Genomic DNA, 26,251 nt, shown 5'->3' with positions numbered 1-26,251 from the left:
TGTTTCTCAACTTTAAATTCTACTTCATCTGACATTATTATAGCTATTTCAGCTTCCTTTTGGTTTGTGTTTGCTTGGCATATTATTTCCAGCCTTCTACTCTCGATCTTCCATATCCTTACATTTAAGGTGTATCTCTTGTGAGCAAACACATAGTTTTCATCCATTTTATCTTTATCTTTTAATTGAATTGCTTAGTCAGTTTATATTTAATGTAATTCCTGATATATTTGGGCATAAATTACCATCTGACTGTTTGCTTTACATCGGTACCACCTGTTCTGTGTTCCCTTTTCTCTTGTTTCTTTTGGATTACGTATTCTTGTATTATTCAATTTTTCTTTTTTTTAATTAGCTTGTTAGTCAGATATTCTTTTATTGTTCCTTCAGTGTTTATCTCGGAAATTGCAGCATGCATCCTTGAATTATTCTAAATTAAAATAGTATATTGATTTTTAAAGGGTGGGAGTGCTATGGTTTAAATTTAATCTTTTTAAACCAGTTTTTTGCAATACATGTACAGTTCATGCATAAGTCACTACATACGTAGTATATATACAGCTATAGAATGAGCTTTGAGTTGTTTAGACTTCCATTGAACATATACATGAAATCTTGTTTGGAAATTTTGTGGATGATTTTACTCTCTTATCAAAGTAAAATATTTTGGCAGCAGAGCTTGTGGCAAGCAAATGTTTCCTCTTCACTGGCTTAAAAGAAAGTAACATCACTAGATACTCAACTCGAGTGGTGTGTTTTTCAGAAAGTGTAGATGTCCGTATATATTGAATATCAAGATTGTGGCTCTAGTGTTTGAGGAAATAAGGAACAGATTTTTCTCTTCCATCATTAACCTGTTCTACCCAAAAACAGCTCCTGAATCGGAACAATCTCCAGTGGCAACTGCTGTTTAAAGGAAGTAGAAAACTTTAAAGAAAAAGCAAAACTATTTGAAGAGTAAAAGCAACATCAAACAGATGGATATCTTTTAATAATTGAAAATCAGTGTTAAAGAAACATTAAAGAAAATTTTGAAGAGGGAAAGAGATTCAATCTCACTACTTCTAAGAATTATTTTCATTTTTTTTACATAATACTTTCCACTGCTCTTGTGCATACAAAGTTTTATATAACTGTAGTCATCATTTTGTATTTTTCTCAATATTATGTCAAATATATTTCTACATTTTAAATAATTATAATGCTTTTAATGGCCTTACAGCATTATTTTAATTAGTGTTTTTTTTTTAACATGAGTAGAAGAACCTAAGGAGTAGAGAGAATAATTGTTACGTATATTATAGGTATAAGCATAAACAGCAACTAAAATAGAAATTTTGCTTGATGCCAATTTTTATTTGTAACTATAATATTCCAAAACTATAACATAATGAGGGTTTTCTCCATCCATTTAGCTGTGGCCACTTTATCCACTTTAGATTGTACATTATATCTTTCATATATGACATACTTCTATCTGTATCTCTACCAGTTGAACAAAGTCTTAGAGGTACAAGTTTTATTTTTTGCTTCGAACTACTATCCAGTTCTTTATCTTTGCCCATTCTTGCGAAAATTATTTTATTTTATTCTATTTGTTTCTTTATTTGGTTGTGCTGGGTCTTAGTTGTGGCAGGTGGGTTCCTTTGTTGTGGCTCGCCAGCTCCTTAGTTGTGGCAGGCAGGCTTCTTAGTTGTGGCTTGTGGGCTCCTTAGTTGTGGCATGTGAACTCTTAGTTGTGGCGTGCATGTGGGATCTAGTTCCCTGACTAGACTAGGCCCCCTGCATTGGGAGTGCAGAATCTTAACCACTGCGCCACCAGGGAAGTCCTGCAAAAATGATTTTAGTATTGGCTTTAGTAAAACAAAATTAAGAAGGAATATCTGCTTGGGGAAATTGTAGGTAGTTGGAGGTTAACCATGTAAATAATAGTAGGAGCAATTGAGGTAAGTCTGTTCAAGGGGCCTTAATTTATTTGGGTTGAATCCTCAAGTGCACTTCTTCCTCAAGGAGGTAGTCAAAGCTATTTATCACATATACCATAGGAGTACTCTTCACTATTGCTTTAAAAGGTTTAAAAATTGCTATATGTGTCGTATATGCTGAAGCCAGGCTAATTTAAACTTACTTGGGTCTTAGTAATTCCTTTAGAAGTTGTAATAAAATGCTATTGCAATGAAGAATTTGTGGGTGGGAGGTGGAGTCCCTTGCAGTTTACTCTGTAAAGATTTACATGTCTTATTTATTATGTAAGAGGCAATATAGCATGAAAGAGGCAATATTAACTATTTTTATTAAATCTTTAAATTTTCTCCTTTCTTTTCTCTTGCTTGTGTGTTGTGTTTCATAACACAACATACGTGCCAAAAAACAAACCAGAAGGGAGCAAGTAAAAGTCTCATAGATTCAGTTGTCAGTGAGACCATATAGGTGTGCAGTGTACTCTTTCATCTGATTAGGTACTTCTCTACTTATCAGGGTGGTATCTACTAGATGAGACATAAAAGGCACAATCTGATTTATCTGTCATTTTTTCTTCATATATTACAGATCTTAGTTATCTGTGCACTGTTAGATACTGATGATTTTTTTAAATGCTGAACAAAATTTTGTACAAAAATGGCTACTATATTTTAGAATATGATCCTAGTAAAATATTTTCATTTTATAGCATTTTATACTGGACCTAATATTCTAAGAAATAATCTTCACAATGATAGGGCAGAATAGTGTGAACCTATGAAGAACCTGATTCTTTTTTTAAATTTTATTTATTTATTTATGGCTGTGTTGGGTCTTTGTTGCCGTGTTCAGGCTTTCTCTAGTTGTGGCGAGCGGGGGCTTCTCATTGCAGTGGCTTCTCTCATTGTGGAGCAAGGGCTCTAGGCGCGCAGGCTTCAGTAGTTGCGGCACGTGGGCTCAGTACTTGTGGCTCACGGGCTCTAGAGCACAGGCTCAGTAGTTGTGGCACACGAGCTTAGTTGCTCCGTGGCATGTGGGATCTTCCCGGTCCAGGGATTGAACCTGTGTCCCCTGCATTGGCAGGCGGATTCTCAACCACTGTGCCACCGGGGAAGCCCGAAGAACCTGATTCTTAGAGATTCCTCAACCTGTCCTAATGAGCAAGAATAACCACACCCAGGAAACCTTGAAGCATGGTGTCTCTCTCAGGCATTTACAGTTAATTCGTAGTTCCTCCCATTCCAGATACAATGTAATAAAAAAGAAACCATCCCTGGGCTTCCCTGGTGGCAGAGTGGTTGAGAGTTCCCCTGCCGATGCAGGGGAAACGGGTTCGTGCCACGGTCCAGGAGGATCCCACATGCCGCAGAGCAGCTGGGCCCGTGAGCCATGGCCGCTGAGCCTGTGCGTCCGGAGCCTGTGCTCTGCAACGGGAGAGGCCAGAACAGTGAGAGGCCGGCGTACCACAAAAAAAAAAAAAAAATCCCTATTATAAGCAGAGTTGTCTAGCAATGTAGTTGACCAAAATACCTTTTTACCCATAGAAATGTAAAGTGCAATGGAAATTCTGAGAGAAAATTAATTTCATATAAGATATATATTTGAAGTGGATGTGGAAGGAGGAATTTTCAGCAGGTTGACAGGATAGGAAAAGTAACAGATCAGTACACAAACAGTTAACTGTAGCAGTTCATTGTTTTTACTCAAGTGAAGGTGTCATGAAAAGCATTAATGAGCAATGTGATGGGAAAGCTAGTTCACACCTCATTGTATAAGACTTCAGATTCCATGTTTATAAGTTTGGGCTTTGTGGAAAGCCCAGAAGGTTGTGTAGGGAAGGAACATAGTTTAAGCTTTGCTTTAGGCTTTCCACTTTTAAAGGGAGGAGAGGTTGGGAGATCATTACAGTTTATATGTATGTCTGTTACATGTGTTAGGGGAATAGCCCCTAATATAGAAAAATAAATACTAAAATTTAAGGGTGGCAATAGAAATGGAAAGATGGGAATGAATAGGAGCAGCATGGTCGTGGTTGAATTCCTGAGACCTATCAGCTGGGTTAATGTTGTGGTTGGGAAGAGTAGAGGTAAAAGTTAGTTTCAGGATGTTAATCAGAAAACTGTTGTATCATTTCTACAAGTAGGAAGGTGATATAAAATTTATTAAATTTTCACTAAGCCCTAACTCAGTATAGTGTGTAATATTTTTTTTTCTAAGTGCTGTTCTCACAGAATGTGAAATATGGGTGGAGACAATGTAAGAAGTTATATTATAAAAGTTACAGTCTAGGAGGAGAAACAGGATATATACATATGAAATCTTTATGACCATGATTAAATGCCATGTGTTCTGTAAAAAATATCAATATTGGGTGAGTGATTGGGACACCCTTAAGAATGCATTGGAGGGGCTTCCCTGGTGGCGCAGTGGTTGAGAGTCCGCCTGCTGATGCAGGGGACACAGGTTTGTGCCCTGGTCCGGGAAGATCCCACATGCCACGGAGCGGCTGGGCCTGTGAGCCATGCCGCAGAGCCTGCGCGTCCGGAGCCTGTGCTCCGCAACAGGTGAGGCCACAACAGTGAGAAAAAGAATGCATTGGAGATTTGAAATAGCTCCTAAAGGATCAATAAGAGAGAACTGAAAAAAAGAAAAAGAAAGGATAATCTCTTTTCCCTCCATTTCAGGCTGGCTTACAGTTGGACCAACTCTTACAAATAGCAACTACAATGCAGAAACGTATGCATCCTACTTCAGTACCCCGAATTCCTATTTGACTGGATGTACAGAAGAAATTGAGAGACTTCGACCAAAATCACCTCCTCCCAAATCTAAATCTGATCGGGGAGGTGGAGCTCCCAGAGGAGGAGGAAGAGGTGGAACTTCTGCTGGCCGCGGGCGAGAAAGAAATCGATCTAACTTCCGAGGAGAAAGAGGTGGTTTCAGGGGGGGCCGTGGAGGAGCACACAGAGGTGGCTTTCCACCTCGATAGTTTTTAGGACAGTGATCCTATTAATGCCCCTTCACCTTCTTTCTGATAGTTTGAATTTCAACTGGGAGACGTTGTTTAGAACTCTGTTCCAACTTGCACTTTGCTTTAGTTTCTCCAAGCTGCAGGAATATTTTAGCCAACCTCCCTTGCAGTTGTCACTGTCTGGTTTTGTCCAGAATAAGTGAGTCATCCTGTCTTGTCATGTGCATGTAGCCGAACAGAATGGAACAACACAAATACTTTCACTTTCAGAGATGGAATTTATTCTGATAGATTTCAACTAATTACAAAGGCTTTTGCTTTTTAGAAGTAAAGTGAGCAGTGAAAAAAGACCCAATCTGGAGTATCATACTAGTGCTGACAGTAGTTGATAACGGGCATCCTGCCACTGCTGTCACAGTAAATGGGAAGCTGTCTGACAGCCTTGATGGAATGAAGTTGGGACGGATGGTAAACTTCTCTTAGGCTTTTAATATTTTCTTGTTGAAACAATGAAAAGAGACTTATTTTTTCTTTCTTTATGAAAAATCTTAAACTCATATAATTTGACCACAGAAGAAGTTGAGAGACTTGGAACAAAATCACATCCTCCCAAATCTAAATCTGACTGGGGAGGTGGAGCTCCCAGGGGTGGGAAGGTAAGAGGTAGAACCTAGTAGGCAGACTTTACAAAGAGAAAAAAAAATACTCATTATAATCTCAGTTGTGCAGCTACTGATGACTGTTAACAATACTTCCTAAAAAACAAACAAGGACAAACATCCAAGTGCTAGAACTTTGGTATGGACTTGATCTTGGATTGACTTTCAAAGCAGTTTCATATTCCTTAACAAAATAAAAGAATTGGACGCAACAGAGACATCTGGTTATCAGGTACTTGGTTTAAACATTTTGGGAAATAAAGTACTTGGTGTTGAGGAAATGACATGCATGTTTAAACTTGTTATGGAGAAAACTTAATGTAAAACCAAATTACAGAAGACCCTCAACTTAAGAAGAGAGCTTGGAAAATGGAACTGCAGTTGCCTTTTAAGGGACTGGTTTCCCAGATCAGTTAGTTGTGTGAGACTTTATGTTGTCATTTCTCTTTCTGTACTGTAACCCATGTTTTAAATGAATTTGCTGAATGAAATAATGCCATTATTGTTCTTGATAAATCTATTTTTTATTTTGTGTATGATTTTTCTAATGAAACTTTAAACCTTTGAAATTTGGGAGTCTCTTTTCTGTGAGTGAAATTGTCATTGTTACCAAATGAAAAAGGACTGACCTAAGATGAGATTATTCTCTTGGTCTGTGAGTAGCCGTTCTGTGCTTTTCATTGGCTCATAAAATGAGGTTTTGTTGTATTTACTAAAGACTCAGTTTGAAGATAGGGACTGAATTACAGAAATAGGCTTGAGATCCTTAAAAGCCTGATGAATTTAACATGTTCAACATGTTAGTGCTTTCTAATACAGATAGCATTTGACTAACGCTTTTCTTGATGTAGATATGATGTGGAACTCTTGGTTAGAATTTTTACTCAAATGATGGTACATTTTAAACTTTAGTGATTAAAACTTACCTAGAGGTAGAACTGTATTTGTCAGAGTTGACCTGGGAACGAAGAAGACAGAGATACTGGTCTTGAGGCTGAACCAAGATGGCGGAGAAGGATGTGCTTTCACTCCCTCTTGTGAGAACACCAGAATCACAACTAGCTGCTGGACAGTTATCGACAGAAAGACTCTGGAACTCACCAAAAAAGATATCGCACATCCAAAGACAACAGAGAAGCCACAGTGAGATGGTAGGAGGGGTGCAATCACAGCAAAATCAAATCCTGTAACTGCTGGGTGGGTGACTCACAGACTGGAGAACACTTATACCACAAAAGTCCACCCACTGGAGTGAAGGTTCTGAGCCCCACATCAGGCTTCCCAACCTGGGGGTCTGGCAACAGGAGGAGGAATTCGTAGAGAATCAGACTTTGAAGGCTAGTGGGATTTGATTGCAGGACTTCGATAAGACTGGGGGAAACAGAGGCTCCACTCTTGGAGGGCACACACAAAGTAGTGTGTGCATCGGGACCCAGGGGAAGGAGCAGTGAACCCAGGGGAGAATGAACCAGACCTACCTGCTAGTGTTGGAGGGTCTCCTGCAGAGGCAGGGGGTGACTCTTTCACTGTGGGGACAAGGACACTGGCAGCAGAAGTTCTGGGAAGTACTCCTTGGTGTGAGCCCTCCCAGAGTCCGCCATTAGCCCCACCAAAGAGCTGGGAAGGATCCAGTGTTGGGTCACCTCAGGCCAAACAACGAACAGGGAGGGAACCCAGCCCCACCCGTCAGCAGACAAGCGGACTAAAGTTTTACTGAGCTCTGCCCACCAGAGCAACACCCAGCTCTACCCACCACCAGTCCCTCCCATCAGGAAACTGCACAGGCCTCTAGATAGCCTCATCCACTAGAGGACAGACAGCAGAAGCAAGAACTGCAATCCTGCAGCCTGTGGAACAAAAACCACATTCACAGACAAGATGAAAAGGCAGAGGTCTATGTACCAGATGAAGGAACAAGATAAAACCTCAGAAAAACAACTAAATGAAGTAGAGATAGGCAACCTTCCAGAAAAAGAATAGTGACAGTGAAGATGATCTAGGACCTCGGAAAAACAATGGAGGCAAAGATGGAGAAGATGCAAGAACTGTTTAACAAAGACCTAGAAGAATTAAAGAACAGGTGAACAACACAGTAACTGAAATGAAAACTACACTAGAAGGAATCAATAGCAGAAGAATTGAGGCAGAAGAACGGATAAGTGACCTGGAAGACAGAATGGTGGAATTCACTGCTGCAGAACAGAATAAAGAAAAAAGAATGAAAAGAAATGAAAACAGCCTCAGAGACCTCTGGGACAACATTAAACGCAACAACGTTTGCATTATTGGGGTCCCAGAAGGAGAAGAGAGAAAGGACCCGAGAAAATATTTGAAGAGCCTATAGTCAAAAACTTCCCTAACATGGGAAAGGAAATAGCCACCCAAGTCCAGGAAGGGGAGCAAGTCCCAAACAGGAGAAACACGCTGAGACACATAGTAATCAAATTGGCAACAATTAAAGACAAAGAAAAATTATTGAAAGCAGCAAGGGAAAAACAACAAATAACATACAAGGGAACTCCCATAAGGTTAACAGCTGATTTCTCAGCAGAAACTCTACAAGCCAGAAGGGAGTGGTATGATATACTTGAAGTGATAGAAGAACCTACAACCATGTTTACCTGGCAAGGATCACATTCAGATTCGATGGAGAAATCAAAAGCTTTACAGACAATCAAAAGGTAAGAGAATTCAGCACCACCAAACCAGCTCTACAACAAATGCTAAAGGAACTTCTCTAAGTGGGAAACACGAGAAGAAGAGGACCTGAAAAAACCCAAAACAAGAAAATGGTCATAGGAACATACATATCGATAATTACCTTGAAGGTGAATGGATTAAATGCTCCAACCAAATGACACAGGCTTGCTGAATGGATACAAAAACAAGACCCATATGCTGTCGACAAGAGACCCACTTCAGACCTAGGGACACATACAGACTGAAAGTGAGGGGATGGAAAAAGATATTCCATGCAAATGGAAATCAAAAGAAAGCTGGGGTAGCAGTACTCATATCAGATAAAATAGACTTTAAAATAAAGAAGGTTACAAGAGCCAAGGAAAGACACTACATAATGATCAAGGGATCAATCCAAGAAGAAGATGTAACAATTATATATGCACCCAACATAGGAGCACCTCAATACATACAGCAACTGCCAACAGCTGTAAAAGAGGAAATCTACAGTAACACAATAATAGTGGGGGACTTTAATACCTCACTTACACCAATGGATAGATCATCCAAAATGAAAATAAATAAGAAAACACAAGCTTTAAATGACACAATAGACCAGATAGATTTAATTGATATTTAGAGGACATTCCATCCAAAAACAGCAGATTACACTTTCTTCTCAAGTGCGCATGGAATATTCTCCAGGAGAGATCACTTCGTGGGTCACAAATCAAGCCTCAGTAAATTTAAGAAAATTGAAATCATACCAAGCATCTTTTCTGACCACACCACTATGAGATTAGAAATGAATTACAGGGGAAAGAACGTAAAAAACACAAACACATGGAGGCTAAACACTGCGTTACTAAATAACCAAGAGATCACTGAAGAAATCAAAGAGGAAATCAAAAAATACCTAGAGACAAACGACAATGAAAACACGACAATCCAAAACCTATGGGATGCAGCAAAAGCAGTTCTAAGGGAAGTTTATAACTATACAAGCCTACCTCAAGAAACAAGAAAAATCTCAAATAATTTAACCTTACACCTAAAGGAACTAGAGAAACAAGAACAAACAAAACCCAAAATTATCAGAAGGAAAGAAATCACAAAGATCAGAGCAGAAATAAATGAAATAGAAACAATGAAAACAATAGCAAAGATCAGTAAAACTAAAAGCTGGTTCTTTGAGAAGATAAAATTGATAAACCATTAGCCAGATGCATTAAGAAAAAGAGGGAGAGGACTCAAGTCAATAAAATTAGAAATGAAAAAGAAGTTACCACAGACGCCACAGAAATACAAAGCATCCTAAGAGACTACTACAGGCAACTCTATGCCAATAAAATGGACAACCTGGAAGAAATGGACAAATTCTTAGAAAGGTATAACCTTCCAAGACTGAACCAGGAAGAAATAGAAAATATGAACAGACCAATCACAAGTAATGAAATTGAAAATGTGATTAAAAATCTTCCATCAAACAAAAGTCCAGGACCAGATGGCTTCACAGGTGAATTCTATCAAACATTTAGAGAAGAGCTAACACCCATGCTTCTTAAACTCTTCCAAAAAATTGCAGAGGAAAGAACACTCCCAAACTCATTCTATGAGGCCACCATCACCCTGATACCAAAACCAGACAAAGATACTACAAAAAGAAAATTACAGACCAATATCTCTGATGAATATAGATGCAAAAATCCTCAACAAAATACTAGGAAACAGAATCCAACAACACATTAAAAGGATCATACACCATGATCAAGTGGGATTTATCCCAGGGATGCAAGGATCCTTCAATATATGCAAATCAATATGATACACCATATTAACAAATTGAGGAATCAAAACCATATGATCATCTCAATAGATGCCGAAAAAGCTTTTGACAAAATTCAACACCCACTTACGATAAAAAGTCTCCAGAAAGTGGGCATAGAGGTAACAACGTACCTCAACATAATAAAGGCCATATATGACAAACCCACAGCAAACATCATTCTCAATGGTGAAAAACTGAAAGCATTTCCTGTAAGATCAGGAACAAGACAAGGATGTCCACTCTCACCGCTATTATTCAACATAGTTTTGGAAGTCCTAGCCATGGCAATCAGAGAAGAAAAATAAATAAAAGGAATCCAAATTGGAAAAGAAGTGAAACTGTCACTGTTTGCAGATGACATACTATACATAGAGAATCCTAAAGATGCTACCAGAAAACTACTAGACCTAATCAAGGAATTTCGTAAAGTTGCAGGATACAAAATACAGAAGCCTCTTGCATTCTTATATACTAATGATGAAATATCTGAGAGATTAAGGAAACACTCCCATTTATCACTGCAACAAAAAGAATAAAATACCTAGGAATAAACCTACCTAGGGAGACAAAAGACCTATATGCAGAAAACTTTAAGACACTGATGAAAGAAATTAAAGATGATACCAACAGATATACCATGTTCTTGGATTGGAAGAATCAATATTGTGAAAATGTACTACCCAAAGCAATCTACAGATTCAATGCAATCCCTATCAAGTTACCAATGGCATTTTTGACAGAACTAGAACAAAAAATCTTAAAATTTGTATGGAGACACAAAAGACCCCGAATAGCCAAAGCAGTCTTGAGGGCAAACAACGGAGCTGGAGGAATCAGACTCCCTTACTTCAGACTATATTACAAAGCTACAGTAATCAAGGCAATATGGTACTAGCACAAAAACAGAAACATAGATCAATGGTACAAGATAGAAAGCCCAGAGGTAAACCCATGCACCTATGGTCAACTAATGTATGACAAAGGAGGCAAGGATATACAATGGTGAAAAGGCAGTCTCTTCAATAAGTGGTGCTGGGAAAACTGGACAGCTACATGTAGAAGAATGAAATTAGAACACTCCCTAACACCATACACAAAAATAAACTCCAAATGGATTTGAGACCTAAATGTAAGACTGGACACTATAAAACTCTTAGAGGAAAACATAGGAAGAACACTCTTTGACATAAATCACAGCAAGATCTTTTTTGACCCACCTCTGAGAGAAATGGAAATAGAAACAACAGTAAACAAATGGGACCTAATGAAACTTAAAAGCTTTTGCACAGCAAAGGAAACCCTAAACAAGACAAAAAGACCCCTCAAAATGGGAGAAAATATTTACAAACGAATCAATGGACAAAGGATTAATCTCCAAAATATATAAACAGCTCATGCAGCTTGATATTAAAAAAACAACCCAAACCAAAAATGGGCAGAAGGGGCTTCCCTGGTGGCACAGTGGTTGAGAGTCCGCCTGCCGATGCAGGGGACACGGGTTTGTGCCCCGGTCTGGGAAGATCCCACATGCCGCGGAGCGGCTGGGCCCATGAGCCATGGCCGCTGAGCCTGCGCGTCCGGAGCCTGTGCTCCGCAAGGGGAGAGGCCACAACAGTGAGAGGCCCGCCTACCACAAAAACAAAAAACAAAAATGGGCAGAAGACCTAAATAGACATTTCTCCAAAGAAGTCATACAGATGGCCAAAAAGCACATGACAAGCTGCACAACATCACTAATTATTAAAGAAATGCAAACAGAAACTACAATGAGATCACCTCACACGAGTTAGAATGCTCATCATCAGAAAATCTACAAACAACAAATGCTGGAGAGGGTGTGGAGCAAAGGGAACCCTCTTGCACTGTTGGTGGGAATGTAAACTGATACAGCCACTATGGAGAACAGTATGGATGTTCCTTAAAAAACTAAAAATAGAATTCCCATACACTCCAGGAATCCCACTACTGGGCATATACCCAGAGAAAACCACAATTCAAACAGACACACGCACCCCAATGTTCATTGCAGCACTATTTACAATAGCCAGGTCATGGAAGCAACCTAAATGCCCATCGACAGACAAATGGATAAAGAAAATGTGGTTCATATATGGGATAGAATATTACTCAGCCGTAAAAAGGAACGAAATTGGGTCATTTGAGACATGGATGTATCTAGAGACTGTCATACAGAGTGAATTAAGTCAGAAAGAGAAAAACATATTAACGCACATATGTGGAACCTAGAAAAATGGTACAGATGAACCGGTTTTCAGGGCAGAAATTGAGACACAGATGTAGAGAACAAACGTGTGGACACCAAGGGGGGGAAAGCGGGGGTGGTGGTGCTGGTGGTGGTGGTGGTGTGATGAATTGGGAGATTGGGATTGACATGTATACAGTGATGTGTATAAAATTGATGACTAATAAGAACCTGCTGTATTAAAAAAAAAAAAAAAAAAAGATATGCTCCAGTTGCCCAGTGTAGGTCCTTAGAAATATCAGCTAGGGAGTGACTCCCTTCTTTAAACAGGACTGTAGTCTGGTGCATGCCCTGGGCCTAGCCAAGGGACGCAGCATTTCTGGTGCTTAGCTAGTCTAGTCATCTGTGAGACCTGTATCATAATGTCATCTTACAGAGAGTTATGAATGGCTTTTTTTGTAGATTGAAAGTTAAAAGGAGCCACAGCCCACCATATTTAGAATAGAGTAAATAAGAAAATAGTAGGTGTTAGGGAAAAAAAAGCAAGGCCAAGAATTTCCCTTTGACAATGTAATGGGCATTTTTATAACAGGGGATGGAATTGACCTACTAGTTTTGCTATGCTTCACTTTCAGTAAAGGTTGGGGTATCAGTTTTACAATAGATCTTCATTCATTGAGGAAAGGTTTCCAATGAAAACTCAGTTACTCTGACCTCTTCTGACTTTTGGTCATCTATTTATATTGATCATTTTTATATGTCACAGAATCATCTAGGGATCACCAAAAATGATTTTTAGTTGCTTTATTTACTAATTCCTTATGGAGGATTGAAACCAGTAACTCTGTAATAATCCTAAACTTTTTTAGTTTAAAAATTTTAAGATCAGCATTCCTAGTATTATACATAATTACAGTTCTAGGTATTCTAAGCCAAATGTTGATGTTTATTTTCATTGGCAACAGTTTTCCCTGTTACCTGTCTCCTTTCAGAGGATGGAGATTAGGAGGCCCAAAGTACTTTTTGACTTTTCCTCACTGTGTAGAATAGAAAAGGGGAGCAGGTTGATGATGTCAGTTAGGATAGAGTTCGTGGTGGGGAATATCATACCCAAATACTGCTGCAGCAGTTTAGACCAAGGAATTGTAGAGATGTCAGTCTTAAGTGTGGATTGAGACAGCACAGTGCAAGAGGTGTCAAGCTGGGGAACGGGATCAAGTCTGACTTGGCAGGCAGGTCACATATCCAGAGTTGGAGTGGATCAGTACTGTACCAGCAGTATACTGCTGATACTTTGGTAAGTAGAAGAGCCACCTATGAGTGCTTAGCTCATAAATGTGGAAACTTAAACTGTCAGTACATGTCTCTCTTATTCGAAAACTGAGTAAGCGTTATGCCATAGTTCCATTTTAAGTTGACGGAGTCGTAATGGTAGGATGCTTGTGAGTTTGAGTGTGCTGTTGATAGCTGAGAGTCGTGTGTCATGACTGTTAGTAGGAATGATTCTTTTTCATGTCTCTTAAAATACTCAACCCATTGCTAAATTACGATGTTCTGATTAGTTACAGCAGCTTATTTTAAAACCTGTACTATTTTCATCCTGAATTTGAGAACATAAGATTTGGTCTTTGAAGTATAGTTACAGATTTACCGATTTAATATAATTTTTATTAACTTGACAAAATGATGGCCCAGTTGGGATTCATTCTGAATAGTAGTCCTTGATCTGAAAGTGTTTCATATTTTTGTGAGCTATTAAAAACATAAGACTTTGCTTATAAGAAAGGCCATTCTTAGAACAATCCTGAATCTTGGAGTCTATGTAGGACTTTTAGCATTATCCTGTCTTTGATGTTTAGTGATAGGGACTGAATTGTCCAGCTTGGGTCTCAAGTATATGCCATCAGTTTTGAAGCTATAAATCTGGGACTCACCAGAGTGTTAGAACATTAATCCAGCAAATTGAGCCCATCGAAGACTCCATTTCTGAAAAAGTTACATTGCTTCTGCTCTCAGAGTCCCCAGTCAATTACTCAAATATAAACATTACTAGCTACAATGCACAGAGAAAATACTACGTCGTTTAATCTAGATGTTCATTTACAGTAAGCCCTTTTCCTAGAATTGGGCAAAATGTCAAAATGATCAGTTTAAGTATGTGCTACAGTTCTTGCCTCTAACTGGAGGTGCTAATAAACAGTGAAATCAGATAAGGTAGGTTTTTTCCAAAAATACTTCTAAAAAATTGAAATCAAAGTCAATGATGTAAAACACATATAGGAACTAAGCATGTAATATAAATCAGTGAAGCAAGCCATGAGTTTGTTTTATAGTGGAATAATTCTTTTTTAGACATATTTGCATACTTAATGTGGGAATATTTACTTACACTCATTTACTTTCTCCCTTTTGTCTGTGCTGTTTTCCCACATTGGTGGGTTTTCTCAGCTCCTCTCTAAGAAAAGTGGAGCAGCACAGAGCCCCTTACTAAATAGCCACTGACTTGATCTCAGGGCCATGGAGATCTGAGAGAGAGATGGGGAGAGACCTCATTCCCTAGGTAAGGCGGACATCACTACTCAGCTCCAACTAATTGTCACCACAGAAGGAAGACGGTAAGTCTGAAATGTTCATGTGAAATCTCCCTAGATGTTGGCAATTAATATAGTTTGGTGTCCTTTGCTTATATTTTCCTTTCATAGAACTAAAATTTTTAAAAATTAATTTGGCTAGCTAAATACTGCATGCATGTTTTAAATTCAGGCTTCTAAATACTGTGTGACCAAATTTACTTGAAGAAAAACATTTACTTGAAGAAAAACATTTACTTGATTAGGACAGAAACCATCACCTTTGAAAACAAGTTATGTAGTTGGTACACTTTGGAACACACAAATAAGTGCAGACATGGACTAATACTTTAAAGTTGAATACAGTGATGTTACCGCAGCCATTTATGCATCTGTCCAGTGGAGAAAATGTGGAGGTATAGGCCTGTGTTGTCACACCTTTTATAGAGTTCCACATCTGCACAAGTTTTTAGTTTATAATTACAGTTGTTAATGTCATAAAAGAATACATCATTATTCTACCTTTTTTGCATGTTCTTTTTGTTTTCTTTGTCTTTTTAAAGCAGAGGACAAAACGTCACACGCGGTTTTGTTCAGAGATGCCCAGTTTAGTAGTTTATGCTGGTTAAATTTCCAAGGTAATTGCTTAAATGTCTTACAGAATTTGCTGTCATTTTATAAGTTTATGCTTTTCAAGACAGCTGGGTAGGTACATACTTTCATATTAAGTAAAGGATTGGTGTTTGTTTTTTTTTTTTTTTTTTTGCGATACGCGGGCCTCTCACTGTTGTGGCCTCTCCCGTTGCGGAGCACAGGCTCTGGACGCGCAGGCTCAGTGGCCATGGCTCACGGGCCCAGCCTCTCCGCGTCATGTGGGATCCTCCCAGACCGGGGCATGAACCCGTGTCCCCTGCATCGGCAGACGGACTCTCAACCACTGCGCCACCAGGGAAGCCCCAAGGATTGGTTTTTGATGTAATCATGTTGACTATGATTCAGATAAGCTGCATAGGTGGAGGGATTATTTGGCCTTGTCCAAAAAGCAAGGCAGATATGCATGGTAAATAGGAGCTCAAGATTATAGCTTACTTTTCTACTGCTATGTCTTATTGAAATAAAAATGTTAAAGCATATAAGCATGATTAAGAATATTGTATTTATAAAAATAATTCCAAAGCAAAATTTAAGAAAATATAAGCACATGTAAGCTTGTCAGCCAACTGACTCCCTAAATTTTAAATTCCACCCACGTCCTTGAGATGATACTAACAGGAGATTGGGTCAGAATGGCATTAGAACCTCTTTGGGGAACATTCCCAGTTCTGATTGCTTTCGAGTGATTGCTTCTTAAGTGAAAGATTCCCATTCCATCTGATACCTGTCTTTGCCTGCTCATTTAGTTCTGAGTTAATAACCCTGCTGCTCATGCTCTTAGCAATTGGTCTTTGTCATTGACTTTATAAAGGCAGCGGGATGCTTTCTCAGCGTCTACTGTGTGACACATAGTAAGTGCTCAATAAATAAATAATCCTTTACTCTTTGCTTGACTAATAATTAGAAGTAATTCCCAGAGGATTTTTTAATAACCTTCTCTTTTCACTTCTTTTCCCTTCTGTTGTTACTTTCTTGCTGCATAAGAGGAATGTGTTTCTCTAGTAAGGATTTTTTTTTCTCTCAAATAACAGAATATCATCTTTGAGGCTGAGGAAACAAAGTAATTTCCACTGACTTACTACTTATCAGTGAACTTACAGAATCAGTTTACTTTGGTCTGACTTTAAAGGCATCTGACTCTTTCCCCAGGACACAAATTTTTAAAATACTTGTGCCAGATGCAACCTATTAAAAAAGTAAGACAAATTATTTAACCACATCTGTCTCACCTTGTTAATAATAGCTTAAGTAAAAAGTTGGACTGCATGCCTCCTATTTGTAATAGTGGACCCAAGGGAGAGTAGATTGCCTGAGAGTGAGGAGAGGACAGGATGGTTGAGGACAGGTACAGGGTGGCTCCCAGGAGTCTTGGGAAACTGCTGCTGGTCGGTAATATTGCCTCAGGGAGAGATGACCTCACCGGGAAGTAGCTGAGTTGTGCACGTAGGAAAGTGTCGTTCGCAGGCTACACATTCATTTCCCCAAAACAGCGTGGAAGCAGAGGAGCCCTGGACTTCAGGAGACTGTGGGGCTTTGACACTAGTCATCAGTATGGACCAAAGATAGGAAATCTTACCTGCCAGTCCTATGAAATAGAGATTCTGTTTCAAGATTCTGATTCAGTTGGGTTGATTTTATTTATTTATTTATTTATTTTTGGCTGCGTTGGGTTTTCGTTGCTGCGCGTGGGCTTTCTGTAGTTGCGGAGAGCGGGGGCTACTCTTCGTTGCAGTGCGTGGGCTTCTCATTGCGGTGGCTTCTCTTGTTGTAGAGCATGGGCTCTAGGCACACGGGCTTTAGTAGTTGTGGCTCGCGGGCTCTAGAGCACAGGCTCGGTAGTTGTGGTGCATGGGCTTAGTTGCTCCACGGCATGTGGGATCTTCCCTGACCAGGGATCAAACCTGTGTCCCCTGCATTGGCAGGCAGATCCTTATCTACTACACCACCAGGGAAGCCCCAATTAGGTTGATTTTTAAAACATGACTTTTTTTTGTACACTAAAGTTCACTGCTGCAAATTTATATCAGTATGCTGAATCTGATTTCCCAGAATTTATAAATGTAATAACCTTTTTGCCAAATAGGCATATTAAGTCCTTAAAACACTGATTGGGTAACATTACTCTAAATCCCATGGGGTATCCTAAAACTATTTTTCAAACATTAATATGTTTTCAAAGAAACAGTTTTTCATGGACCCAAAGGATACCTCAGTTTGAAAAATACTGACTTCAAAGTCTTAATCTGTAAAAGGTCTTAAAATTGAAAATTCTTATCGTAAAAGAGCTGTGTGTTTATAACTGGTAACAGTTTTTTTAAATGTCATGAAAATAAAAAGTACACCCTAGAAATTCTTGCACAACTCATACTAGTGGGATTGGATCTGCAGTCACTATTATAATGATAGTTTCCTAAACTAGACACTAGTCATTTTGCTTCCCAAATTGACTTTGTTCTTTATGTGATTTAAAACTGGATTTTCTTGTATTAAGTTGGGATGACAATGGCTCTGGAAATTATGTTAATGAGGACATACTTTGGGAATTGGGAGAGTTTGGCCTGGACAAGGGACATGATAGGGATACGTGATAGCCTTTGAACTATCTGAAAACTGCCATCAAGTGGAAGAAGAATTCACCTGTGCCCTCAAAAGACAGTTTGCACAAAAAGGGGAAATTTCAGTAAAACAGTCTGCTAAATATGATTTTCTAACAGAACTGTTCATAAATGGCTGCTTGGGAAGGAGTAAGCTTCTCATCACTTTTTTTTTAAGCAGAGGCCAGAAAACATCTGTTAGAGATGATGACTAGGGGATTTCTTTTGCCTTTTCAATTAAGATTTTTTTCCTTTTTATCCAGGTTATTCAGTATTACATCTTATGTTTTCAGCAATTATAAATCATATATTTAATTCTCCCCAAAGAATTGTCTTCTCTGGAAGGTTACTGACTAACCTTTTTGACACTGTAGCTTTCAGACACTATAGTGTGTAATGCCTCCTAGAGGAGATGAAGTTCAATTTCAGATTATCCTTGAACATGATCTAAATTTTGATCCTTACTCTTCATTATTATATTAATAGAGAACCATGTTTCCATCTGACAACATTACAAAAAAGACTAATATACTGTTCCTAATTCTCAACCTACTGTCATTAGGTTAGATTTCTAGGAAGTGAAATCTCTGAAACCATCTTTTAACTGGACCCTTCTATAGCATTTAAAGATGCTTGGTTTTAAGGATATAAATTAAGATTCTCATGGCATGTAGGAGTCCGATTAGTCCTGCTTTTCATGATCCTTAGCAAGTTTAATTTAAAAACCTAATAAAATAATAACGGCAATGAACTGTGATGCCTGGGTGCCACACTGTGCCAGGGACTGTTCTAAACCTTTTACACTTATTAACCTAATCCTTGAACAACCGAGTAGGAAACCGAGGCACAGAAAGGTTTCTAATTCACCTGTATCACACAGCTGTGTGGTAGAGCTGGTATAGAAATCTATGTGGTTGGTTCTGGAGCCCATGCTCTTAGCCATTATGTTCTACTGCCTCTCAAGGTTTGGGGGAAGGGGTGACTGTTTCAAAACACCATGGGTCAGCACTCACACCATTTTTGGCAAGTGGTCATTCAGGATTCACTGGAGCAGTTCCATTATATATTGGGTTCTTCTACCATTAAAATCGAATCGAATCCATTTGTACTCTGTATTCCTTCTGTCCTCCAAGTCTTGCTCTTCTAAGGGTTTTGTTTGATTGATTTTGGTTTTTTGGTTTTTTTCTGTTTTCAATCTTCAACATTCTTTAGAGTTGAAGAATGAAATAGTACTGCCACTACTTTTTTTTCTAGCATAATACTGGACTCTCCACCAGCATTTAAATGTCAAGTTATCCCTGCCTGTCCTAAACAACAAAATCCTCCCTTCTGTATGTGACCCTCTCATCCCCTTCCTGAGTTGCCTCCATTCTGCCCCCCATTTCTCAAGCTATTCCAATCTAGCATTTAAGCTTGTTGACCCAGTAAAACTGTTCTCACCAGTTCCCCATGACCCTTTTACTAATTTCAACATGTTTTAGTCTTCTTAGCTTGCCTTTGGGAAGCCTGCAACTTGGCTTCCCACTCTCCCTTTACCCCTCTTTTCCCTTGGCTTTGTGACATCCTCTCGCCAGGTTTTCCTTCTTACTTCTCTGGCCCTTCCTCCCCAGTCTCTTCAGGTTTCTATTTTACTCTGTCAAGGATTTGCTGTGCGCTCACTACAGAATTGCCCTGTTTTTTTTCATCCATTTATGTAGCTTTTTTTCCCCCTTTATATGTAGGTGGCTTGCAAATTTCCAGCCCAGAGTTCTCTCCTGAGCCTCAGACCCCATATATTTAGGTGCTATAGTTGATCTCACTTGCATAGCTTACAAGGGACCTCAGCATGCACATGTGAACTACTGCCCTTTACCCCTTACACACAGAGAGACACACACACATATGCACAATCTGCTTCAACTCCTCTGTTTCCTTTCTTAGGGAATGGTCTCACTGTCTACCCAGCTGCCCAAAGCAGAAATCATTTTTAGACACTTCCTTTTCCCTCATTAACTCCAATTCCTCCCTGTCCCCCTCTGTCAAGTACCCTTATTTTAGTTCAGGCCACCACATGTATCCTCAATGGACTACTCTGAGAGCCGCCTAAATGGGCTCTCTGGGGCTTCCCTGGTGGCGCAGTGGTTGAGAGTCCGCCTGCCGATGCAGGGGGCACGGGTTCGTGCCCCGGTCCGGGAGGATCCCACGTGCTGCAGAGCGGCTGGGCCCGTGAGCCATGGCCACTGAGCCTGCGCGTCCGGAGCCTGTGCTCCGCAACGGAAGAGGCCGCAACAGTGAGAGGCCCGCGTACGGGGGGGGGAAAAAAAAAGGCTCTCTGCTTCTAGTTCTGCCACCTTACACCCCCAAAGTGATCTTCCTAGAGCATGACCTTTTCACTCTTGCTGAAGTCACTGAATGTCTACAGTTTGCCTTTAGGCTTAAGTCCAAACTCCCCCTTGACTAGGACTCACTCAGTTTTATCTTTTGCCACTTTTTTTCTTCTTAGTAAGTTCCAGTCAACTTTAAACTTAAAATCCTTTAAGTTTATTGAAAGGGTAATATATGCCCTCTCTCACTCTGGGCCTTCATGCGTATTTTTCCCTCTTCTGGAATACTTACCAATACTCCCGATGACCTGGCTAATGTCTACTAAATTTTCCAGGTCCCAGCTTCAATGTAACTACTGTGAAATCTTTACTGACTACACCCTGCCCCCTAGCTAGACTAGGTCAGATATCCCTAGTATATATGCTATATATATATTTACATATCAGGAATACATATACATACAATATATATATATATATAGCATGTCATGGCATTTATGAAACTTTAATTGTAGAGATGGCAGGGATTTGGTTTGTGCTGCTTACTGTTGTCTGTCTCCCCAGTAGAGGGCATAGTGCCTGGCACATAGCAGGTGTGAAATAAATATTTGTTAAGTGAGAACATACTGCCTCTTTGAACAGCACATTCTTTGAGCACCTAATTACTTAGGAGGTTCTTCTTTCAGTTGAGCAGCACCTTGTTCTATTTATTGGTTCTATTTCTGTACCCTTGGGAACACAGGGCAATCATTAGACTATCTTTTTATTTTAAAAGTTGTACCCCACTTATAGTTATTATGAAATATTGGCTATATTCCCTGTGTTGTACAGTATATCCTTGTAGTTTATTTTATATGTAGTAGTTTGTACCTGTTAATGCCCTACCCCTACCTTGCTCTCCCCCCATTCCCTTTACCCACTGGTAACCACTAGTTTGTTCTCTATATCTGTGAGTCTGTTTCTTTTTTGTTATATTCACTAGTTTGTTTTAATTTTTAGATTCTACATGTAAGTGATAACATACAGTGTTTATCTTCTCTGACTTATTTCACTAAGCATAATACCTTCCAAGTCCATCTATGTTGTTGCAAACGGCAAAATTTCATTTTCTTTTTATTGCTGAGTAGTATTTCATCGTATATGTATTCCACATCTTTATCTATTCATCTGTTGATGGACACTTAGGTTGCTTCCTTATCTTGGCTGTTGTAAATAATGCTGCTGTGTACATTGGGGTGCATGTATCTTTTCAACTTAGTGTTTTTGTTTTTTCCAGATACGTACCCAGGAGTGGAATTGCTGGGTCATATGGTAGTTCTATTTTTAGTTTTAGTTTTCCACATTGGCTGCACCAATTTACATTCCCACCAGCAGTGTACAAGGGTTCCCTTTTCTTCACATCCTCGCCAATATTTGTTGTGCTCTTTTCGATGCTAGCCATTCTTTTTGTTTTTTTTAATCTTTATTGGAGTATAATTGCTTCACAATACTGTGCTATTTTCTGTTGCACAACAAAGCAAATCAGCCATATGCATACATATGTCCCCATATCCCCTCCCTTTTGAGCCTCCCTCCCATCGTCCCTATCCCACCCCTCTAGGTCATTGCAAAGCACCGAGCCGATCTCCCTATGCTATGCTGCTGCTTCCCACCACCTAACTGTTTTACATTCGGTAGTGTGTATATGTGGATGCTACTCTCACTTCGCCCAAACTTCCCCCTCCCACCCCATGTCCTCAAGTCCATTCTCTATGTCTGCCTTTTTATTCCTGCCTGGCAACTAGGCTCATCAGTACCATTGTTTTTTTTTTTTTTTTAGATTCCATATATATGTGTTAGCATATGGTATTTGTTTTTCTCTTTCTGACTTACTTCACTCTGTATGACAGACTCTAGGTCCATCTACCTCACTACAAATAACTCAATTTAGTTCCTTTTTATGGCTAATATCCCACTGTATATATGTGCCACATCTTCTTTATCCATTCATCTGCTGATGGACACTTAGGTTGCTTCTATGTCCTGGCTATTGTAAATAGTGCTGCAATGAACATTGTGGTACATGACTCCTTTTGAATTATGGTTTTCTCAGGGTATACGCCCAGTAGTGGGATTTCTGGGTCGTATGGTAGCTCTATTTTTATTTTTTTAAGGAACCTCCATACTGTTCTCCATAGTGGCTGTATCAATTTACATTCCCACCAACAGTGCAAGAGGGTTCCCTTTTCTCCACACCCTCTCTCCAGCATTTACTATTTGTAGATTTTTTGGTAATGGCCATTCTGACTGGTGTGAGGTGATACCTCATTGTAGTTTTCATTTGCATTTCTCTAATAGTGATGTTGAGCACCTTTTCGTGTGCCTTTGGCTATCTGTATGTCTTCCTTGGTGAAATGTCTATTTAGGTCTTCCACCCATTTTTTAACTGGATTGTTTGTTTTATTGATATTGAGCTGCATGAGCTGTTTGTATATTTTGGAGATTAATGCTTTGTCTGTTGTTTCATTTGCAAATATTTTCTCCCATTCTGAGAGTTGTCTTTTTGTCTTGTTTATGAGGCTAGCCATTCTAACAGGTGTGATATCTCATTGTTGTTTTGATTTGCATTTCTCTGATGATTAATGATGTTGAGCATCTTTTCATGTGCCTGTTGGCCACCTGTATGTCTTGGAAAAATGTCTATTCAGGTCTTCTGCCCATTGTTTTAGTTGTTTTTTTTTTAATTTATTTTTTAAAATTTATTTATTTATTTATGGTTGCGTTGGGTCTTTGTTGCTGCGCACAGGCTTTCTCTAGTTGTGGTGAGTGGGGGCTACTCTTCGTTGTGGTGTGCAGGCTTCTCATCATGGTGGCTTCTCTTGTTGTGGAACACAGGCTCTAGGCACGTGGGCTTCAGTAGTTGTGACCTTCGGGCTCAGTAGTTGTGGCTCACGGGCTGTAGAGTGCAGGCTCAATAGTTGTGGTGCATGGGCTTAGTTGCTCCGCGGCATGTGGGATCTTCCCAGACCAGGGGTTGAACCTGTGTCTCCTGCATTGGCAGGCAGATTCGTAACCACTGTGCCACCAGGGAAGTCCTGGGTTGTTTGTTTTTTTGATGTTGTATGAGCTGTTTATACATTTTGTATGTTAATCCCTTATCGGTTATATCATTTGCAAATATTTTCTGCCATTCAGTAGTTGTCTTTTCGTTTTGTTTATGGTTTCCTTTGCTGTGCAAAAGCTTTTAAATTTAATTGGGTCCCATTTGTTTTTTTGCTTTTATTTCCTTTACTTCAGGAGACAGATACAAAAATGTATTGCTACAATTTATGTCAGAAAGCATTCTGGGGCTTCCCTGGTGGTGCAGTGGTTGGGAGTCCACCTGCCGATGCAGGGGACATGGGTTTGTGCCCCGGTCCGGGAAGATCCCACATGCCGTGGAGTGGCTGGGCCCGTGAGCCATGGCTGCTGAGCCTGTGCGTCCGGAGCCTGTGCTCCGCAACGGGAGAGGCCACGGCAGTGAGAGGCCCGCGTACCGCCAAAAAAAAAAAAGCATTCTGCCTATGTTTTCTTCTAGGAGATTTATGGTTTCTGGTCTTACGTTTAGCTGTTTAGTACATTTTGAGTTTATTTTTGTATATGGTGTTAGAGAGTGTTCTCATTTCATTCTTTTACATGTAGCTGTCCTGTTTTCCCAGCACCATTTATTGAAGAGATCGTCTTTTCCCCATTGTATGTTTTTGCCTACTTTGTCATAGATTAATTGCATAAGTGTGTGGGTTTATTTCTGGGCTACTTTGTTCCATTGCTATGTGTCTGTTTTTGTGCCAGTACTGTACTGTTTTGACTACTGTAGCTTTGTAGTATAGTCTGAAGTCAGGGACCATAATTCCTCCATCTCTTTTCTTCTTTCTCAAGATTGTTTGCGCCCTTTGCAGTCTTTTGGGTTTCCATACAAATTTTAAAATTATTTGCTCTACTTCTGTGAAAAATGCCCTTGGTATTTTGATAGGGATTGCACTGAACCTGTAGATTGCCCCAGGTAGTATAGTCATTTTAACAATATTAATTCTTCCAACCCATGAACACAGTATATCTTTCCATCTGTTTGTGTTGTCCTTAACTTCTTTCATCAGTGTCTTATAGATTTCCAAGTACATGTCTTAAGTAGGTTTATTCCTAGGTATTTTATTCTTTTTGATGTGATTGTAAATGGTATTATTTCCTTAATTTCTCTTTCTGTTTGTTGTTAGTATATAGAAATGCAACAGATTTCTCTGTATTAATTTTGTACCCTCCAACTTTACTGAATTCATTGATGAGCTCTAGTAGTTTTTTGGTGACATCTTTAGGATTTTCTTCGTATAGTGTGATATCTGCAAACAGTGACAATTTTACTGCTTCCTTTCCAATTTGGATTTTTTATTTCTTTTTCTTGTCTGATTGATGTGGCTATGACTTCCAACACTGTTGAATGAAAGTGGTTAGAGTGGGCGTACAAGAGTTCCTGATCTTAGAGGAAATGCTTTCAGCTTTTCATTGTTCAGTATGATGTAAGCTGCGAGCTTGTCATATATGGCCTTTATTTTGTTGAGGTATGTTCCCTCTTTGCCCACTTTCTGGAGAGTTTTTATCATAAATGGATGTTGAATTTCATCTAAAGCTTTTTCTGCATCTGTTGAGATGATCACATGGTTTTTATTCTTCAATTTGTTAATGTGGAGTATCACACTGATTGATTTGTGGATATTGAAAAATCTTTGTGTCCTTGGAATAAATCCCACTTGATCATGGTATATTGTCCTTTTAATTTATTGTTGGATTTGGTTCGCCAGTATTTTGTTGAGGATTTATGCATCGATGTTCATCAGTGACATTGGCCTGTAATTTTCTTTTTTTGATATTTTCATCTGGTTTTGGTATCAGGGTGATGCTGGCCTCATAGAGTGAGTTTGGAAGTGTTCCTTCCTCTGCAACTTTTTGGAATAGTTTTAGAAGGATAGGTGTTAACTCTTATCTGAACGTTTGGTAGAATTCACCTGAGAAGTCATTTGGTCCTGGACTTTTCTTTGTTAGTTTTTTTTTTTTTATTTAATATTACTGATTCAGTTTCATTACTGGTAATTGGTCTGTTCATGTTTTCTGTTTCTTCCTAGTTCAGCCTTGGGGGACTGTCCATTTTTTTTAGGAATTGAATTTGTCCATTTCTCCTAAGTTGTCCATTGTATTGGCATATAGTTGTCCTTAGTAATCTCTTATGATCCTATGTATTTCTGTGGTGTTGGTTGTAACTAATTTTTTGTTTCTGATTTTACTGATTTGGGCCCTCTTTTTTCTTGATGAGTCTGAGAAAGATATTTCAATTTTTTTACCTTTTCCTAGCTCAGGTCTGGGTCACAAGGTGACTGACTGCAGAACCCCGGGGGCCCCGTGGCTAATGCTGGCTCACTGGTGGGTGGAGTCAGGGTCCAGGAGACCCCGTGCATTTGCCCACCCACTGGTGGGTAAAGCCAGGTCCTGGGGCTAGTGCTGGCCTACTGCCGGGCAGAAACAGGTCCTGGAGTCTGGATGCAGGGCCCAGGTGCCTCAGAGCTGGTGTCAGATGGCTGGTGGTTGGGGCTGGTTCCTGACACAGTTGGGTGTGGGGTCTGGGGGATCCTGAAGCTTCTGTTAGCTTGGTAGTGGGTGGGCCAGGTATGTAGAGCTGTGGTTTACTTTTGGCTGGTGTCTGCCCTCTGGTGGATAGGGCTGGGTCCTGGGGTCTCTGGCTGGAGAGCCCTGGGGTGTCCCATGGCTATTGCCTGTGGTCTGCTGTGTAGGGCTGGGCCCTGAGCCCTGTGGTGGCAGGG

The 26,251-nt window shown here is 39.6% G+C and overlaps 1 protein-coding gene across 6 annotated transcripts in view; it reads left to right on the top strand.

The window, feature by feature from the left end:
- METTL14 (methyltransferase 14, N6-adenosine-methyltransferase non-catalytic subunit) overlaps positions 1-26,251 on the top strand; it is a 68,927-nt gene that overhangs the window by 27,352 nt on the left and 15,324 nt on the right. For 4 of the 6 annotated variants that reach the window (XR_014291523.1, XR_014291524.1, XR_014291525.1 and 1 more), the window contains exon 11: positions 4,647-14,917. Coding sequence is in view for 2 of the 6 variants with exons in the window: in XM_082600432.1 (XP_082456558.1) it covers positions 4,647-4,951 (305 nt within the window). In the remaining 4 variants the exon portion in view is untranslated. Of the gene's footprint in view, positions 1-4,646; positions 14,918-26,251 lie in introns of those variants that run through there. The other 2 variants (XM_082600432.1, XM_082600431.1) reach the window with 1 other exon arrangement.

Source organism: Mesoplodon mirus, assembly GCF_964341445.2.
Source record: "Mesoplodon mirus genome assembly, chromosome: 2".
Taxonomy (NCBI): Eukaryota; Metazoa; Chordata; class Mammalia; order Artiodactyla; family Ziphiidae; genus Mesoplodon; species Mesoplodon mirus.
This window is presented reverse-complemented; position numbering and strand designations above follow the sequence as displayed.